The sequence below is a fragment of the Salmo trutta genome, chromosome 37, assembly GCF_901001165.1.
Source record: "Salmo trutta chromosome 37, fSalTru1.1, whole genome shotgun sequence".
Taxonomy (NCBI): Eukaryota; Metazoa; Chordata; class Actinopteri; order Salmoniformes; family Salmonidae; genus Salmo; species Salmo trutta.
Window position 1 is genome coordinate 15,511,001 of NC_042993.1, and position 16,777 is coordinate 15,527,777.

The 16,777-nt window shown below is 41.6% G+C and overlaps 2 protein-coding genes across 3 annotated transcripts in view; both read left to right on the top strand.

Moving 5' to 3' along the window:
• Positions 1-7,831, top strand: part of LOC115177480 (cyclin-dependent kinase 14) — a 207,782-nt gene extending 199,951 nt beyond the window's left edge. For both annotated transcript variants that reach the window (XM_029738290.1, XM_029738291.1), the window contains one exon: positions 4,521-7,831. The gene's annotated coding sequence lies outside the window, so the exon portion shown is untranslated. The remainder of the gene's footprint in view (positions 1-4,520) is intronic.
• A 2,293-nt stretch (positions 7,832-10,124) lies between these two features.
• On the top strand, positions 10,125-14,172 carry LOC115176472 (frizzled-1). Its single transcript, XM_029736508.1, has one exon. The coding sequence runs from the start codon at positions 10,490-10,492 to the stop codon at positions 12,167-12,169; it is 1,680 nt and encodes a 559-aa protein (XP_029592368.1). The 5' UTR covers positions 10,125-10,489; the 3' UTR covers positions 12,170-14,172.
• Positions 14,173-16,777: the final 2,605 nt, after the last annotated feature.

Consider the following 16,777-nt stretch of genomic DNA (forward strand, 5'->3'; position numbering starts at 1 on the left):
CTGGTGGAGGCGCTGGAGGGACTCCCTGTCTCTCCCAGCGGTCCATTGTGTGAACGACGCGGTCCATAACGGCGCCGAGATGATGGAGCATCGCCGCATGCTCTCGGACGCGCTCCTCAACCCCTACAACAGGGGTACCTGCTCCTGCTGACTCCATTAGATGGTGTGGTATTCTGTAAAAGGTGCGTAACTGGCTGCAGGGAAGTCAGGCGCAGGAGAGCAGAAATGGGTAACAACCGGAGCACTTTAATAAGGCAAAACACGCTGTACCCAAAACGACAAAATACGGGTCGAAATAACCCGTCGCAAACCAGTCTAGAGTGCACATACACTTTACAACAAACAATACCACACACAGACATGGGGGGAACAGAGGATAATATACACGTAGAGTAATGAGGGGATGTAAACCAGGTGTGCGGGAAAACAAGACAAAACAAATGGAAAATGAAAAGGTGGAGCGGCGATGGCTAGAAGACCGGTGACGTCGACCGCCAAACGCCGCCCGAACAAGGAGAGGGACCGACTTCGGCGGGAGTCGTGACAGGAGAGTAATACCAGGGGCTGAATATTTTTCTAGAATAGTGGCCAATTCGTTGATGTAAATATTGAAGAGTGCAGGGCTCAGATTGCAACCCTGGCGAAGGCCCCGCCCCCGGTTAAAGAATTCTGTTCTTTTCTTGCCAATTTTACTGCTGCACATATTGCCAGTATACATTGATTTAATTATGTCATATGTTTTACCCCCTACACCACTTTCAATAACTTTGTAGAAGAGTCCTGTATGCCAAATAGAATCAAATGCTTTTTGGAAGTCGATAAAGCAAGCGTATATTTTGCTATTATTTTGGTGGACATGCTTATCTATCAGGGTGTGTAGGGTGTAAATATGATCAGTCATGCGATGTTTTGGTATGAATCCAATTTGGTTTTACTCAAGACATTGTGCTTATTAATGAAGTTTAGAACTCTTATATTTATAATACTACAGAAAACCTTCCCCAGGTTACTGTTCACACAAATGCCTCTGCAATTGTTAGGGTCAAATTTGTCTCCGTTCTTAAAGATTGGAGTCCTTGATTCCAAATGTCAGGGAAATAGTCTACACTCAGGATCAAATTAAACTGTTTTAATATAGCCAATTGAAATTCTGCACTAGTGAGTTTGAGCATCTCATTTTGGATGCCATCAGGTCCGCATGCTTTTTTAAATTTGAGGGCCTGATGTTTCTTATAGAGCTCCTGGTCAGTAATTGAGGAGCCCAATGGATTTTGATTGTCCTTTATAGCTGTTTCTAATCCATTCAACTTGTCATGAATTTGGCGTTGTTCTGCGTTTGTGTCAATTTGAACGGTGTTGTAGAGTGTTTTAAAATGGGTTGTCCATATGTCACCATTTTGTATCGCTAATTCCTCTTGTTTTAATTGTTTTTTTTTTCTTCAATTTTGCCAGAAGTTGTTTGTGTTTATGGACTCCTCAATTAGTATCAGCTGCTTGCTGTTGTACTGTGCTTTTTTTGGTGCTGAGTGTACATTTATAGAGTTTTAAAGTCTCACAGTAATGAAGGTGTAATTCACCATTATTTGGGTCTCTGTGCTTTTGGTTGGATAGTGTTCTAAGTGTTTTCCTTATAATTTTACAATCTGCATCAAACCAGTTGTCATCTGTGATCTTTTTTGTTTAGTTTTTTTATCAATTTCAATTGTGCTTCTTTTGCCGTTTGCCTGAATATATAGTTGATGTGTTTTACTGCTAGATTGATGCCTTCTTTTCTGTGAGTGAATGTGGTATCCAGAAAGATATCTAAGAGTGTTTGGATATTTTGGTTACAGGTTGCTCTCTGGTATTCTTCTGTGCTGTTTTGGGCCCATCTGTATGAATTTCTGATGTTGTACAGCTTACTGGGCTGTGAATGTGTGGTTGTTTCCATGTCTGTTCTTTTGAGGAACAACGTAATTTGGCTGTGATCAGACAGAGGTGTTAGTGGCTTGACAGTGAATGAGCTGAGAGAGTAAGGATCAATGTCTGTAATCATGTACTGTGGCCAAGAGGTGAGCAGTAGGTGAATCTCCCCAAAGAGTCCCCCCGTAACCTACCATTGACAAAGTACAGACCCAGGCTTCTACAGAGCTGCAACAGATCCCTTCTGTTTTTGTTGACAGGGCTGTCACTGTTGTTTCTATGGGGGAGATTACCCTCACTAGGGGGTGTGGGACGCTAGTTGGCCAACTTCCAGTGAAATTGCAGAGCGCCAAATTCAAAAACAGAAATACTCATTATAAAAATTCATGACACATACGAGTGTTATACATGGGTTTAAAGATAAACTTCTTGTTAATCCAACCACGGTGTCAGATTTCAAAAAGGCTTTACGGCGAAAGCAAACCATGCGATTATCTGAGAACAGCGCCCAGCAGACAAATCATTACAAACAGTAACAAGCCAAGTAGAGGAGTGACACAAGTCAGAAATAGTGATGAAATTAATCACTTACCTTTGATGATCTTCATATGTTTGCACTCACAAGACTCCCATTTACTCAATAAATGTTTGTTTTGTTCGATAAAGTCCATGTTTATATCCAAAAACCTCGGTTTTGTTTGCACGTTTTGTTCAATAATCCACTGTCTCAAACAACATCCGGTGAAATTGCAGAGCGTGAAATTTATACAAATGTTATACACCAGCTTAAAGATAATCTTCTTGTTAATCCAATCGCTGTGTCAGATTTCAAAAAGGTTTCACAGCGAAAGCAAACCATGCGAATATCTGAGTATAGCGCCCAGCAGACAAATCATTACAAACAGTTAGCTGCCAAGAAGAGGAGTAACAAAAGTCAGAAATAGCGATAAAATGTATCACTTACCTTTGATGATCTTCATATGGTTGCACTCCGAAGACTCCATGTTACACAATAAATGTTCATTTTGTTCGATAATGTCCCTCTTTATGTCCAAAAACCTCCGTTTTGTTGGTGTGTTTTGTTCAGCAATCCATTGGAATAAAACGCTGTCACAACAGACAGATGAAAAATCTAAAAAGTACAATAGAAGTTCGTAGAAACATGTCAAACGATGTTTAAAATCAATCCTCAGGTTGTTTTTGTCATAAATAATCAATAATATTTAAACTGGACAAAAGCTTCGTGAATAGAAAAGGAGAAACAAGAAAGGTGCGCTCCCGATCGCGCACTGAACTCATGTCTGGAAATCTCCACTTTCCACTCATTGAAAGTGCTGTAGCTCCCTAATTTTTCAGAGTAAAAGCCTGAAACAATGCCTAAAGACTGGCCACGTGTAGAAGAAGCCATAGAGATCGTGAACTGGGTCCTAAGTCTTTGTATGGTGGATAGGCTTTCAATGGAAAAACAGCCTTTCAAAAGAATAGTATTTCCTGGATGGATTTTCCTCCGGTTTTTGCCTGCCATATCAGTTCTGTTATACTCACAGACATTATTTTAACAGTTTTGGAAACTTTATAGTGTTTTCTATCCAAATCTACCAATTACATGCATATCCTAGCTTCTGGGCCTGAGTAGCAGGCAGTTTAATTTTGGCATGCTTTTCATCCAAAGTTCTGAATGCTGCCCCCTACCCTAGTGAAGTTAAGACAGTTAGAAACAGTATGGCCTGTAATAAAGCTGTTTCCTCGTGTGCTCGTTAGATCAGGTAGTGTTCCACAAATGAGCACATTTCCCTGGGCCTGGAAATGGCACGTCTCTTCCTCAAGGGTGGGGAAGATCTCCTCTGAGTAATATGTGGATTCTGGGGAGGGGGGGGTATATATTGCGCAAAGGAACACATATTTTTCTGTCAGTACAAGTTCTTTTTTCAGTTTTAACCAAATGTGATATTTACCAATTTTGAGGGGATCAATTAGATTTTGTAGTTCGGATTTGTACCAAATGATCAGTCCTCCAGAGTCTCTGCCTCTATTGACAGAGCTGTGATGGCACAATTACCTCTGTAGCCTGTGGGACAGTGAGTGACAATGTCAGCCTTACACCATGTCTCCTGCAGAATGATGATGTCAACATCTTTAAGATTTTTGTTGATCTCTCTCTCTCTCTCTCTCTCTCTCTTTCTCTCTCTCTACATCTCTCTCTCTACTTCTCTCTCTCTCTCTCTTTCTCTCTCTCTACTTCTCTCTCTCTCTCTCTCTCTCTCTCTCTCTCTCTCTCTACTTCTCTCTCTCTCTCTCTCTCTCTCTCTCTCTCTCTCTCTCTACTTCTCTCTCTCTACTTCTCTCTCTCTACTTCTCTCTCTCTCTCTCTCTCTCTCTCTCTCTCTCTACTTCTCTCTCTCTCTCTCTCTCTCTCTCTCTCTCTCTGTCTCTCTCTTTCTCTCTCTCTACATCTCTCTCTCTACTTCTCTCTCTCTCTCTCTCTCTCTCTCTCTCTCTCTCTCTCTCTCTCTCTCTCTCTACTTCTCTCCAAAGGGGTCGTTCAGAAATAAGGTAGTTGTGATTAGTTTATTTCCAGTTGGCAGATTAACTCGTGTGTTTGTGTCTGTGTTTTTCAGGTTGCTGCTGTGGTCAGTCCAAGAGAGAAGGACAAAGACACTGAGATGGAGGAGCCACCGGGATCACATACCCTCTTCTGTTTCTTTAACTTATTACTTTTCCAACCGTGTGTGTGGTGTGTGTGTGTGTTTGTGTGCCTGAGTGTATACATTTTGGTGGGTGACACCTCCAATTTCAGTTTTATAATTTGCAATTTTTGTTGACTTTTATAATGTTATGATACTCATATATCGTTGACACATTTACAATACCCTTAATCATCAAGGGTCTTTACAATACTATTGATACATACTGTGGCTTGTGTTTCTAACTACCAATGTAAGAATGTATATTTGTATGTACAGTATACTCATATTTAGAAAATATATCATGGACTCCAAGAAAGCTTCAATTCTTTCACTAACATGCTGCACTTGCATGCATTCACACACGCATGCACAAACTCACACGTACACAAACACAGATACACACCCCCTGGACAGTTTAACTCACACAACACAAACTTTAACTGAGAATGACAAGCGGTAGTAATGTTTCTCTTTAACTTTGAACTGTTCCTCCTCTGTAACTGTCAGGCCAGAGTCAAATGACATCAAATCAATAATAATTATAAGAGCAATGTTAGTAATCCTGTAATAGTGATATTGGTGATAATAATCCGTTAGTCTCTGCTAGAGATGATGCATACACACAAAGCAATGAGCACCGATGACATCGTGAAGAGTCACATGTTATATGTTACATTCGCTGTGGTTCGTCTCAGTGTGTGTGTGTGTGTGTGTGTATGTGTGTGTGTTATATCTGTGTGGTTGTGTGTGCATCAAACATGGGCAATATGGGCTATACCCTTTCATTGGTGCTTCCATGTAGGCCATGAGGTACTGTTATCTATACCGCATCCTGTTGTACACTGTATCTAGATGGTAAAACACAATGGCAATAGGCTCAGTGGGATTTTGATCTCTTGGTTACTTCGACCCATGACAATCCTCTTCTCCTTCTCGTCCTTTGATACCGTCACCGTCCAGTAATGTACTGTATATCAGACGTCATCACAAATGTTATTAGACGATTACGTCATCGTCTGTTTGTCTCAGCTATCACATTAATAAAATTATTAGGAGCACTTTTTATGATATCGTATGATATTGATCTAACAAATTGTTTTGTTTCTTGGGTACTATGTTACATTGGCTGGTGCAAAGATCTCTTTGTGTTCGATTTTCAGCTGGGTGTTGTTTTGTGTAAAAATATCTGCTCATATTAGTCATGTGTGAGCTAGGTAATATAGCAATGACCAGTAACATGGAGAATATGGGTTCACTTTTTATGGATTGATTTGAAATCTACCACTAATCTGAATGGGCCTGTACTGTTCACATGTAGAGGAGGGGGAGGAGAGTTCTGAGTGAGACATCATGGACACACACTGACTATCAGGAGAGATTACACACACGCTCACACACACACGCTAACACACACACACTCACACACACACACACACACACACACACACACACACACACACACACACACATACATGAGAACACATGAGAACACATGAGAGACAGTCACAGGTAAAATACTGTAGACACTTGGCCACACACAGTCCCTCTCCACCCCTGCCTCACCTGCTAGTCTATCATCGAGGGAGGAGGAAGAGGAGGAGGAGACACTAAAAAGAAATGAGTCTTGTAGAAGGCTTTGACATGATTCGCCATATGGCCAAGTCCATGTTATGGTACAGCTTTAATTGTCCCACCATCTCTAGTGGTGGTTGGTGTGGTATAGAGCACTCGAGGCAACGACAGAGAAACACAGTGATAGTGACGACTTGTGTCATTAGCTTTTTGAGAATGCACTTTTTCAATCTATTTGCCCTACTGTACATTCCAGCTTATTAAAAATGTCCCTTTTTGCACCTGTGTTGTCCTTAATCACATGCTCTTGCCTGCACAGACTAGAAATATCAGTGCCCTCCCTTGGCAACCGTAATATAGGCCAACAGACCCCAGTTTCCAACCCCAGTGATGAACAGACTTTTTAAGGAGAACTAGTACAGATACTTGAAGTGATTTCATAGGACTTCAGTGTCATTCCTGGTGTGGCAAGTGACTCTGTGTCGTGGTAGTGAGGAAGGGAGGAGAATCTAGAGTGGCGTCTTAATGTGACTAAAGCAGCGTGACAGAGGAGGGTTAATACCAGAGAGCTCTGCTGAGATAGATCGCCGCTCGCTCTGCTCGGCCTTGCATGGCTTTATGGGATACAGGAGGTATTAAGCAGCTGAATCATTTGTTTTGATGCGTTACTCTCCTGCTTTCTGTGTGTGTGGCATATCACCTTTCTTTTCCCCCCTTTTTATTTTGTGCCTTTGTGTCCCAGAAGTTTCTTCCTTTGCCGCCTGCCTGCGATATCACATAAACATGAAAATACTGTATATATTTTGGACTGCCAGCCTGCCTGCGTGGGTGGAGTTCCTGAAAGCTCTTTTTTTCTCCTTCGGGAATTAAAAGCATTTTCTGTATGAAGGGAAATCTTGGGAAAGAAGTAGTGAAATTGCACATTGAGCACTGTGACGGTCAAAATGATTAACAATTGAATGGGGCCTACTATCATTTTAATGTTACCATTGGTTCTTGCTTGTTAAGGTCAACTTCCAGATGTTTTAAAAAATGCATTTACAAATACACCATTAAAATCTGTCATATTTCGAGTTACATGTCAATATTTAATCATTTTGTATCCTTTGTTATAAACTGTCTTACTAGGCTGTATATAAAAGGGGAGGGGAAATGCCTTGTGTAAAATGTAATAGTGACGCTTATACTATGTTTACGTACATACAGGGTCACGGGTGTCACCTTAACGCCGTAAAAGAGAGGATTCGTATTAAATATATATGGATATATACACATACAGTATATTTTTGGGCCTTGTCAGTTTCTTAACTGCGTAGACGTACAGTATATGTTGGGAAAGGCGTTTTGGAACCAGACATGCAACCCCCGCTGTACTCAACACTGAATCTGTGTTTTACAGTAAAAAAAAAAGCTTCACTTGCATATCTATTTTTTCTTTTTTGTATGATGCTCTGAAAATACATCATTTTTCACAAGTGGTTTCGGACATAGAAGAAGTGTTACCGGTCACTTTATAAACTGAAACGTAGAATATAATAGTAGAATAGCTGTTGCATTACCTATTTGTTACGACCTGTATGTAATGTTATTATGGAAGATGTAATGTCCTTCTGTAAATGTTGTTTATTGTTGGTTTACCTGAAATAAATAAAGTTTATTAATGCTTCAAACTGTGTTCAGCTACCAATGCAAAACAGCTGTTGTTAGGTCATGTATTACATACTTACTTCATACTAATTCTACCACAACTCCAATCCAGTGTGGTCATGCTAGTGTGGATATTGGTTGTCTTTATCCTCCTATTCATCAGTATTTACATAGTTAGCTATTTCCTGAAATTAGTTATCCCTGGAATTGATCTAAGTACCGTACTTCATTTTTTTAAGGCATAATTTACTAAACTGCACCAGCAACAGTTTCTAGTGATTTATCCTGTATTACCAGTCCTGTTTGATGTGAGCTCAGCTGGCCTGATTACAGAGTCCTTCTTTGTATTGAAACCACAACAGTGTTTTCTCTGGACACCCACCAAGGTGTTATGTCTCTGATTCAAACCATACCAATAGGTCAACAACATCTCCAAGTCTGCATCCCAAAGTGCATCCCTATGGGCCCTGGTTAAATGTAGTGCACTATATAGGGAATAGGGTGCCATTTGGGATGCATATTAGAACATGTATGTAACTTCACTTATGAGTACAGTTTTCAAGCCTACTGGTCTTTAAACAGATATACTTTATAACATGAAAACAAACAACCTCCAGGTCATAATGACTGCTGTGACAGATAGGTAGGAGAAAAATACATGGAAACCCCAACAACACAATGTGTGCTGTAAGAATGTAATGTTCATAACGTTTTTAAAGTTTCTTTGGAAAAACATGAAGTCATTCTATTCTATTCTGTGGTTATTGCATGTGGTCATAAATGGTTCTGAAACTGTTTTGCACCAAAAATTCCCCACTAAAAAATGCATTTCCAATAGTTAATTCCAGTTTATCTCTTTAATGTTGGCTCATAGATCAACTGCATCAAGGTCAAATCTGACTCAAGGTTTTAACTTTGTCTTTGTAACGTTGATTGCTCTGGACAACTTTATTCCAAACTGAATAGACTTGGCTAGACACGCAGCCCTAAAACAAGACATTTAGTAACATAAGTCATTTTGAGTTTGTGTGTCTCTCTTGGCAAGGTGTAGCTTGAAGAACCAAGTCTCACTGCATTCTTCTGTCAGGATATATTACATACTTATTGACTCCCTCTCCATCCCACTGACAGACATGCCTCCTAACCAGTCAGAATCCCTAGGTGACTGATTAACATTAGGGGTCCTCTGTATTTGCTTGGCCTCAGCTGGTGGGTCATGTTGTTTTGAATTCTCAATAGAGAGTGCTCTGTGACAGTCTCCTGTGCACACATAACCACAGGTTGATAACTAGAAATACGTTTTGATGCACATCACTTGGGCTAATCATATTATTGATGCTCTATAACTGGTCATAGAGTTATTGATGGTTGCAACAGTAGTTGATTCGATTATTATTTATGTTGCTATGATACTGTTATTGTACAATAAACAGCCTTACATTATCTAATATAACTCTGGTGAACAGTAAGGTACAGTACAGTACAGTTGATGACAAATGAGAAATGATAGACTCCCTGAAAGTCAAGGGGGGCAGGACTGCTCTGTTAAGCTCACTGTAGTGGAGTTTCTCTCTTCCTTCCTTTGGTGTTCTGCACAGGGTCTCTCTCTCTCTTTTCTCTCTCACGGTTTCCTTCCTGTTCTCCTCTACACAGTGTCTCTCCCTCCCACTGTTCCCTCTGCGCGCACCACTGTGGGAGCTGGGTTTGAAACCCCTCTGATCCCAAAGGCTCATGGTGACAAACCACTTTCATCCCTGTCTCTGGGGCCTAACGGTGGAGACAACATTATGGTTGAAAGGGGAAACCGATTAAAATGATGCTGGTTGTTCTTCCCTCTCTAAAAGACCCATTTAGGCTATAGTCATTTGTAATATGGAAAGCGCATGGCATTTATTTAGTTTGTTTTACAGTCACACACAGTTTTACTGGATGATAATATCAAGGGGGTCTGGACTGTTACAATAGTAGACTATTTGAGGAGGTGGAATAGGATATCTCTTAGTCAATACCTCACAGTTTAAATGAACATATACATTAAGGGTAAAGGGTTTGCTCATATAAACAGTAGGACTACTGTCAGATTTGAAAAATAATATTTCCTTTTCCATCAGTAGTCCTAGATGTGGCTTTCAGAATATCAGAGGCCTATTTATAAGGGCATAATTCTTATAGAAAATATGTCATATTGTTTCGGGCTATAGAAATAATACATTGAAACTCATCAGTCAAAAATCGAGAGCCATACTCAAGATGAGCAATTGTAGACGATCCCTAAACCTTGCATCTGTTAGTCCAACCCTTTTTTCCATATGGAGGAGAGAGAGACGGCTCACTGAGACGGCAGGGCGCCTGGAAACAGGTTTGAACAGCGCAGAGCAGAGAGAGGCTATCAGGTTTGTTCGGGCAGCTAGAGTAGCAGAAGAACATTGTGGAGTCCGGACCTGTGTGTTGTGTATAGTAGGTCGGATTTTTTTCTCCAAATTCTGTCAGCGATATTTTTTTATTTTTGGGGACCTACAACATCTCTGCGCAACGGCGGGGAGAAGCAAAAACAACCAAAAGTTACGCAGGAAGGGAGTACATTTACAAGGAAAGAAAAACCCAACAAAGAAAGGGAGCGGGGAAGTAGTTTCTCGCTAGCTGGCGAGCTAGCTAGTTTTGGAAGAAACCGCAAAGAAAGTATGTCTGTGGCCGTGCGTAATGCTTTCGCAATGGATTATAACAGAGTACTGTGTATATTTTTGCAGGTGTTTTTATTGATCAGTTTAGGATCTATAAGGGTAAATGGACAGTATGGCGACCGGGGAATGTCTATTCCGGAGCACGGCTTTTGCCAACCGATTTCTATTCCACTTTGTACGGACATCGCATACAACGAGACCATCATGCCAAATTTACTAGGACACACATCCCAGGAGGACGCAGGGCTCGAGGTACACCAGTTTTACCCGCTTGTGAAAGTTCAGTGTTCTCCTGATTTAAAGTTTTTCCTCTGCTCCATGTATGCGCCTGTGTGCACGGTGCTTGAGCAGGCGCTTCCCCCGTGCAGGTCACTGTGCGAGAGGGCGAGACAGGGCTGCGAGGCGCTCATGAACAAATTCGGATTTCAGTGGCCGGAAAGGCTCGTGTGCGAGTCTTTCCCGGTTCACGGAGCGGGCGAGCTGTGCGTCGGGCAGAATATGTCGGGTCAAAGCACACCGGTCAATCCCACCCCCGATGTAACGGAGCCTCCGCATGATACTGGGATTGTAAAAGGACAGTTCAAGTGCCCGGCTTCGCTGAAAGTACCCACTTATTTGAATTACCGTTTTCTCGGTGAGGATGACTGTGGCGCACCGTGTGAGCCAAAGAAATCTAACGGAATGATGTACTTCAGCGAGGAAGAGTTAAAATTCGCCAGGATATGGATAGTAATCTGGTCCGTGTTATGTTGTGCATCCACGTTATTTACCGTTCTAACCTATCTAGTGGACATGAAGCGCTTCAGCTACCCTGAGCGTCCTATTATCTTCCTATCCGGTTGCTACACCATGGTATCCATTGCCTACATAGCTGGATTTCTCCTTGAGGACAAGGTGGTTTGCAATGACAGGTTTGACAACGACATTAGGACTGTGGTGCAGGGTACCAAAAAGGAGGGTTGTACCATCCTCTTCATGATGTTGTATTTTTTCAGCATGGCCAGCTCCATCTGGTGGGTCATCCTGGCCCTCACCTGGTTCCTGGCAGCAGGGATGAAGTGGGGTCACGAAGCCATCGAGGCCAACTCGCAGTACTTCCACCTGGCGGCGTGGGCTGTGCCCGCCATTAAGACCATCACTATCCTGGCGGTGGGCCAGGTGGACGGGGATGTCCTTAGCGGCGTGTGCTTTGTGGGCATCAACAGCGTGGACGCTCTCCGAGGCTTCGTCCTGGCACCGCTCTTCGTCTACCTCTTTATCGGCACCTCGTTCCTCCTGGCTGGCTTCGTGTCTCTGTTCCGGATCAGAACCATCATGAAGCACGACGGCACCAAGACGGAGAAGCTGGAGAAGCTGATGGTGAGGATAGGGATCTTCAGCGTGCTCTACACCGTCCCCGCCACCATCGTCATCGCCTGCTACTTCTACGAGCAGGCCTTCCGGGAGCAGTGGGAGAGGACGTGGATCAGCCAGACGTGTAAGACATACGCCGTGCCCTGTCCGGCCCACCCACACCCCAACATGAGCCCCGACTTCACCGTCTTCATGATCAAGTACCTCATGACTCTGATCGTGGGGATAACGTCCGGGTTCTGGATCTGGTCTGGGAAGACCCTCAACTCCTGGAAGAGGTTTTATACGAGACTGGCTAACAACAACCAGGGAGAGACCACGGTGTGAGTGGTCTGAGTGGGGCGAGACCTCTGGATGTACTGTAGCCTATGATGGGTGTCCCCCACACACAAAAACAGAACGGTTTATTTACAGACTGAATGAATGATAATCGTTTTTGGACTTAATTGCCATGCAGAGACATTCATTGGTACATGATGTTTCTATTGTACATAAAACATTTTTGTAAGTATATATTTGTATTTAAAGATCAAAATTCTCTTTTTTAGTTGTTTCCCTCTATTAAAACCAACATTTATTTGACACACTTTGGGCATAATGGAAATGGACCTTGGTGATAAAGAGCCAGCTGACTGAGCATTTAGCATGAAGGATGTGATTGTCTTAGGACCTGAGTTGGCTCGGTCACTGCTGGGAGAGGGTTGGAGCGGTTGAGTTGGCTCGGTCACTGCTGGGAGAGGGTTGGAGCGGTTGAGTTGGCTCGGTCACTGCTGGGAGAGGGTTGGAGCCGTCTTTGATCAGTAGACTGGCTCAGAACATTGTTTCTATTCTAAGCAGCAGAGTCCCGTGAAAACAATTGCTTCCTCGTGGGTCCTTATCCCCCATAATACTGCTGTTCTTTCTGTCCAACTGTTCTCTTCTATTCAACATATTTCTAAATGCCTAAATGCCTGGGATTTGAAGGTTAAAAATACAATCAACATGTATTTTAAAACGAGGTATAGGTTTGGGATTATGTTTTCAACATATTTCTAAATGCCTTGGATTTGACGGTTAAAAGTACAATCAACATTTTTAAAACAAGAAAGTAGCTATAGGTCTGGGATTGTGTGCACATGTACTGTGTAGCCGACATGACATGAATCCTCCAAATACACGTTTTTATAACCTACAGTACTTTAAGCTAGAATGAGAACATTTAGCCCCAAATTTAGCCTGAATACTTTCACCAAAGTTAAAAGCCGTCTTTTGGTGATTACAACAAAATATTTTAATAGAATGAAAGTAAACCATTTGCAGGATCTTTTCAACATTTTGTTTATGTGTTTCAGATATCCTTGCTGCCTATTAACACAGAACAGACACACGTTGTTTGTGCCTTTTGTTGACCTTTTTGAGCACTTTGAGGAGAAATACTAGCCTGGTCCCAGATCTGTTTGTACTGTCTTGCCAACCCCGAAGAACCATAGGAGTAGGCAGGACAGCACAATCAGGTCTTGGACCAGGCTAGGGGAATACAGAATGCTGGACAGAGACAGCTCAGACTCAGAGGTGGGCTAAATAACACATCAGCTGCACTCTCTAATGCTTTCTCACAGACAGACAGACAGACAGACAGACAGACAGACAGACAGACAGACAGACAGACAGACAGACAGACAGACAGACAGCTGAAATATGCAGTAGCCTACTCTACAGCTGGCTGTATAATTGGCTTATCAAAACTGAAAACAAATTAATCATTGAAGGAGATAGGACAGTGCGTTTTGTAAATTTCAGACCTACAGGTAATCAGAGTCAGAAAATGAATATTCCCCACAAGGTAATTGTTGGCAAAATGTGGCAGTTGTTTTTTACAATTGGCCCAGGTGGCAGCTTGAAGCAGTCCCCTTTCACCCCTGAGTCATTTCTCTCCTGGTTAAGTGTGTGTGTGTGTGTGTGTGTGTGTGTGTGTGTGTGTGTGTGTGTGTGTGTGTGTGTGTGTGTGTGTGTGTGTGTGTGTGTGTGTGTGTGTGTGTGTGTGTGTGTGTGTGGGTGGGTGCTAACCATGCAGGATGAGCAGCTGTCTTTAGGCTTTATAAAGGAAGACACCGTGATCTGTCCCCACCTCACGCTTCTTCTGTTATGTTCTTGTCAAATGCATGAAAGTTATTTTACCCTAAATGCATGGATGGCTCTCTATTAAACAACATGTTCATGCCTTTGACATCTATTATGTTTAATTCTGGTATTCTGCATTTGTTTGTTATTAAAAACATTATATTTATAGAAACATTTCTTTATATCCACACTGATTACTTTAAAGAATAAAAAATCCCACCTTTGCACCAGCTGTCATGTTGATTTGAAATATCTCTTATTTCCATGTGTTATAAACCAGAGTTGATGGATTGGATCATGCTGTTAGCCGAGTGTACATTTACATTTTAATCATTTAGCAGGTGGTCTTATTCAGAATGACTTACAGGAGCTATTAGGGTTAAGTGCCTTGCTCAAGGGTACATCAACATATTTTTCAACTACTCGGCTAGGGGATTTGAACCAGCGACCTTTCGGTTCTTGGCCCAATGCTCTTAACCGCTAGGCTACCTGTCTAAAATGACGTTTAAGATTTGGAGTGTAAACAAATCTGCTTCATAGACTCTGTATAGTATTCACTTTGTAACACCATGGTAATAGAAATCATTTTTACATCTGGAAAAGCTCAACAATGAACATGAGTTTTACCTCAGTGGTTACAGCCAACTGTGAAGTCTGGTTTGAAAAACAACTTCTTTATCCTGGGTGGATGTTAATCAAATGCAGCTCTCTGCTTAGGCTACATGAGGTGGATGGGAATCTTGTGAATGGTTGGTATGCACTGTGAACGCTCAGAGGCCTTGCTTGTGTAGGGGCATTGTTGCTTTGCACTTAAAATAACTTGCGTCCCATGTCTGGCAGTCACATACGTAGGTCAGCTACTCAACTTTCATACAGCCATTGTTCAGGGTCGTTTTTGTTGTTGTCTTTAATTCTGTTGCTCTTCGTAGGGGGTTTTCTGTTCACTCTTGTATGTATTGTGTCCAAGCTTCTCTGAAGTCTGTGGCTATATAGTTTGTAGCTAAGCTGACTGTAACTTCATGTGAACTATATACAGTGGCAAGAAAAAGTATGTGAACCCTTTGGAATTATCTGGTTTTCTGCATAAATTGGTCATAACATTTGATCTGATCTTCATCTAAGTCCCAACAACAGACAAACACAGTCTGCTTAAACTAATAACACACTAATTCTTGTATTTGTCTTGTCTATATTGAATACATCATTTAAACAGTCCCAGTGTAGGTTGGAAAAGGTATGCGAACCCCTAGGCTTCTCTAAAAGCTAATTGGAGTCAGGAGTCAGTTAACCTTGAGTACAATCATTGAGACGAGATTGGAGATGTTAGTTACACTCACAAAATTTGAGTTTGCCATTTTCTAGAGGCAATGCCTGGTGTGAACCATGCCTCGAACAAAAGACATCTCAGAAGACCCAGTATTAAGAATTGTTGACATGCATATAGCTGGAAAGGGTTACAAAAGTATCTCTAAAAGCCTTGATGTTCATCAGTCCACGGTAAGAGAAATTGTCTATAAATGGATAAAGTTCAGCGCTGTTGCTACTCTCCCTAGGAGTGGCCATCCTGCAAAGATGACAGCAAGTGCACAGCGCAGAATGCTCAATGAGGTTAACCTGTTGGTGACCCCTTCCCGTTCTCATCCCGTTAACGGGATTGATTTTGACAAGAGCCAGTGGAAAATCAGAGCGCCAAATTTAAACAGCTAAAATCTCATAATTCCATTTTCTCAAACAATCAACAATTTTACACCATTTTAAAGATAAACCTCTCGTTAATCTAACCACATTGTCCGATTTCAAAAAGGCTTTACGGCGAAAGCATAAAATTTGATTATGTTAGGACATAAACTTCACAAGAAACACCACACAGCCATTTTCCAAGCAACTAGATGCATCACAAAAACCCAAAACACAGCTAAATGAAGCACTAACCTTTGACGATCTTCATCAGATGACACTCCTAGGACATTATGTTACACAATACATGTATCTTTTGCTCGATAAAGTTCATATTTATATCCAAAAACAGCATTTTACATTGGCACGTAATGTTGAGAAATGTTTTCCCTCCAAACCTGTCAGTGAATGAGCACAATGAGCACACATAGTACGTAAATTCTCATCGTAAACATTGATCAATATAGAAGTGTTATGCACAGAATTATAGATACACTTCCCCTAAATGCTACCGCTTTGTCAGATTTCAAAAAAGGTTCACGGCGAAAGCACAATTTGCAATAATCTGAGTACAGCCCAGATGACACTAACAACAGAAACAGAAACCCGCCATCTTGGAGTCAATAAAACTAAGAAATGACATTATAAGTATTCACTTACCTTTGATTATCTTTATCAGAAGGCACTCCCAGAAATCCCTGCTCCTCAATAAATGTTCGATAAAGTTCATATTTATTTCAAAATAATCAATTTTGTTCGCGTGTTATGGTTCACTATCCGAATCCACTACGCGTGTGCTTACTTAGTCCAGATGAAAAGTCAAAAAAGTTATACTACAGTTTGTAGAAACATGTCAAACGATGTATAGAATCAATCTTTAGGTTGTTTTTATCATATACCTTGAATAAAATTCCAACCGGACCTATCCGTTCTCTTTAGGAGTGAATATGAACTCAGCTCCCTCCCAAGTCCTTGCGCGTGACTTGAGCCCATGCCTTATAATGGGACACCAGTTTACCACAGCTGGTATTCCCTTCAAATTCACCATAGAATCGTCAAACACCGTTCTAAAGACTGCTGACATCTAGTGGAAGCTTTAGGAAGTGCAAAATGAACCCTAAGTCACTGTATACAGTCAAGGCAATCACTTGAAAAAAC

Bases quoted from the DNA above. Each gene is read 5' to 3' on its own strand.
- LOC115176472 (XM_029736508.1), top strand. From the start codon at position 10,490: ATGTCTGTGGCCGTGCGTAATGCTTTCGCAATGGATTATAACAGAGTA.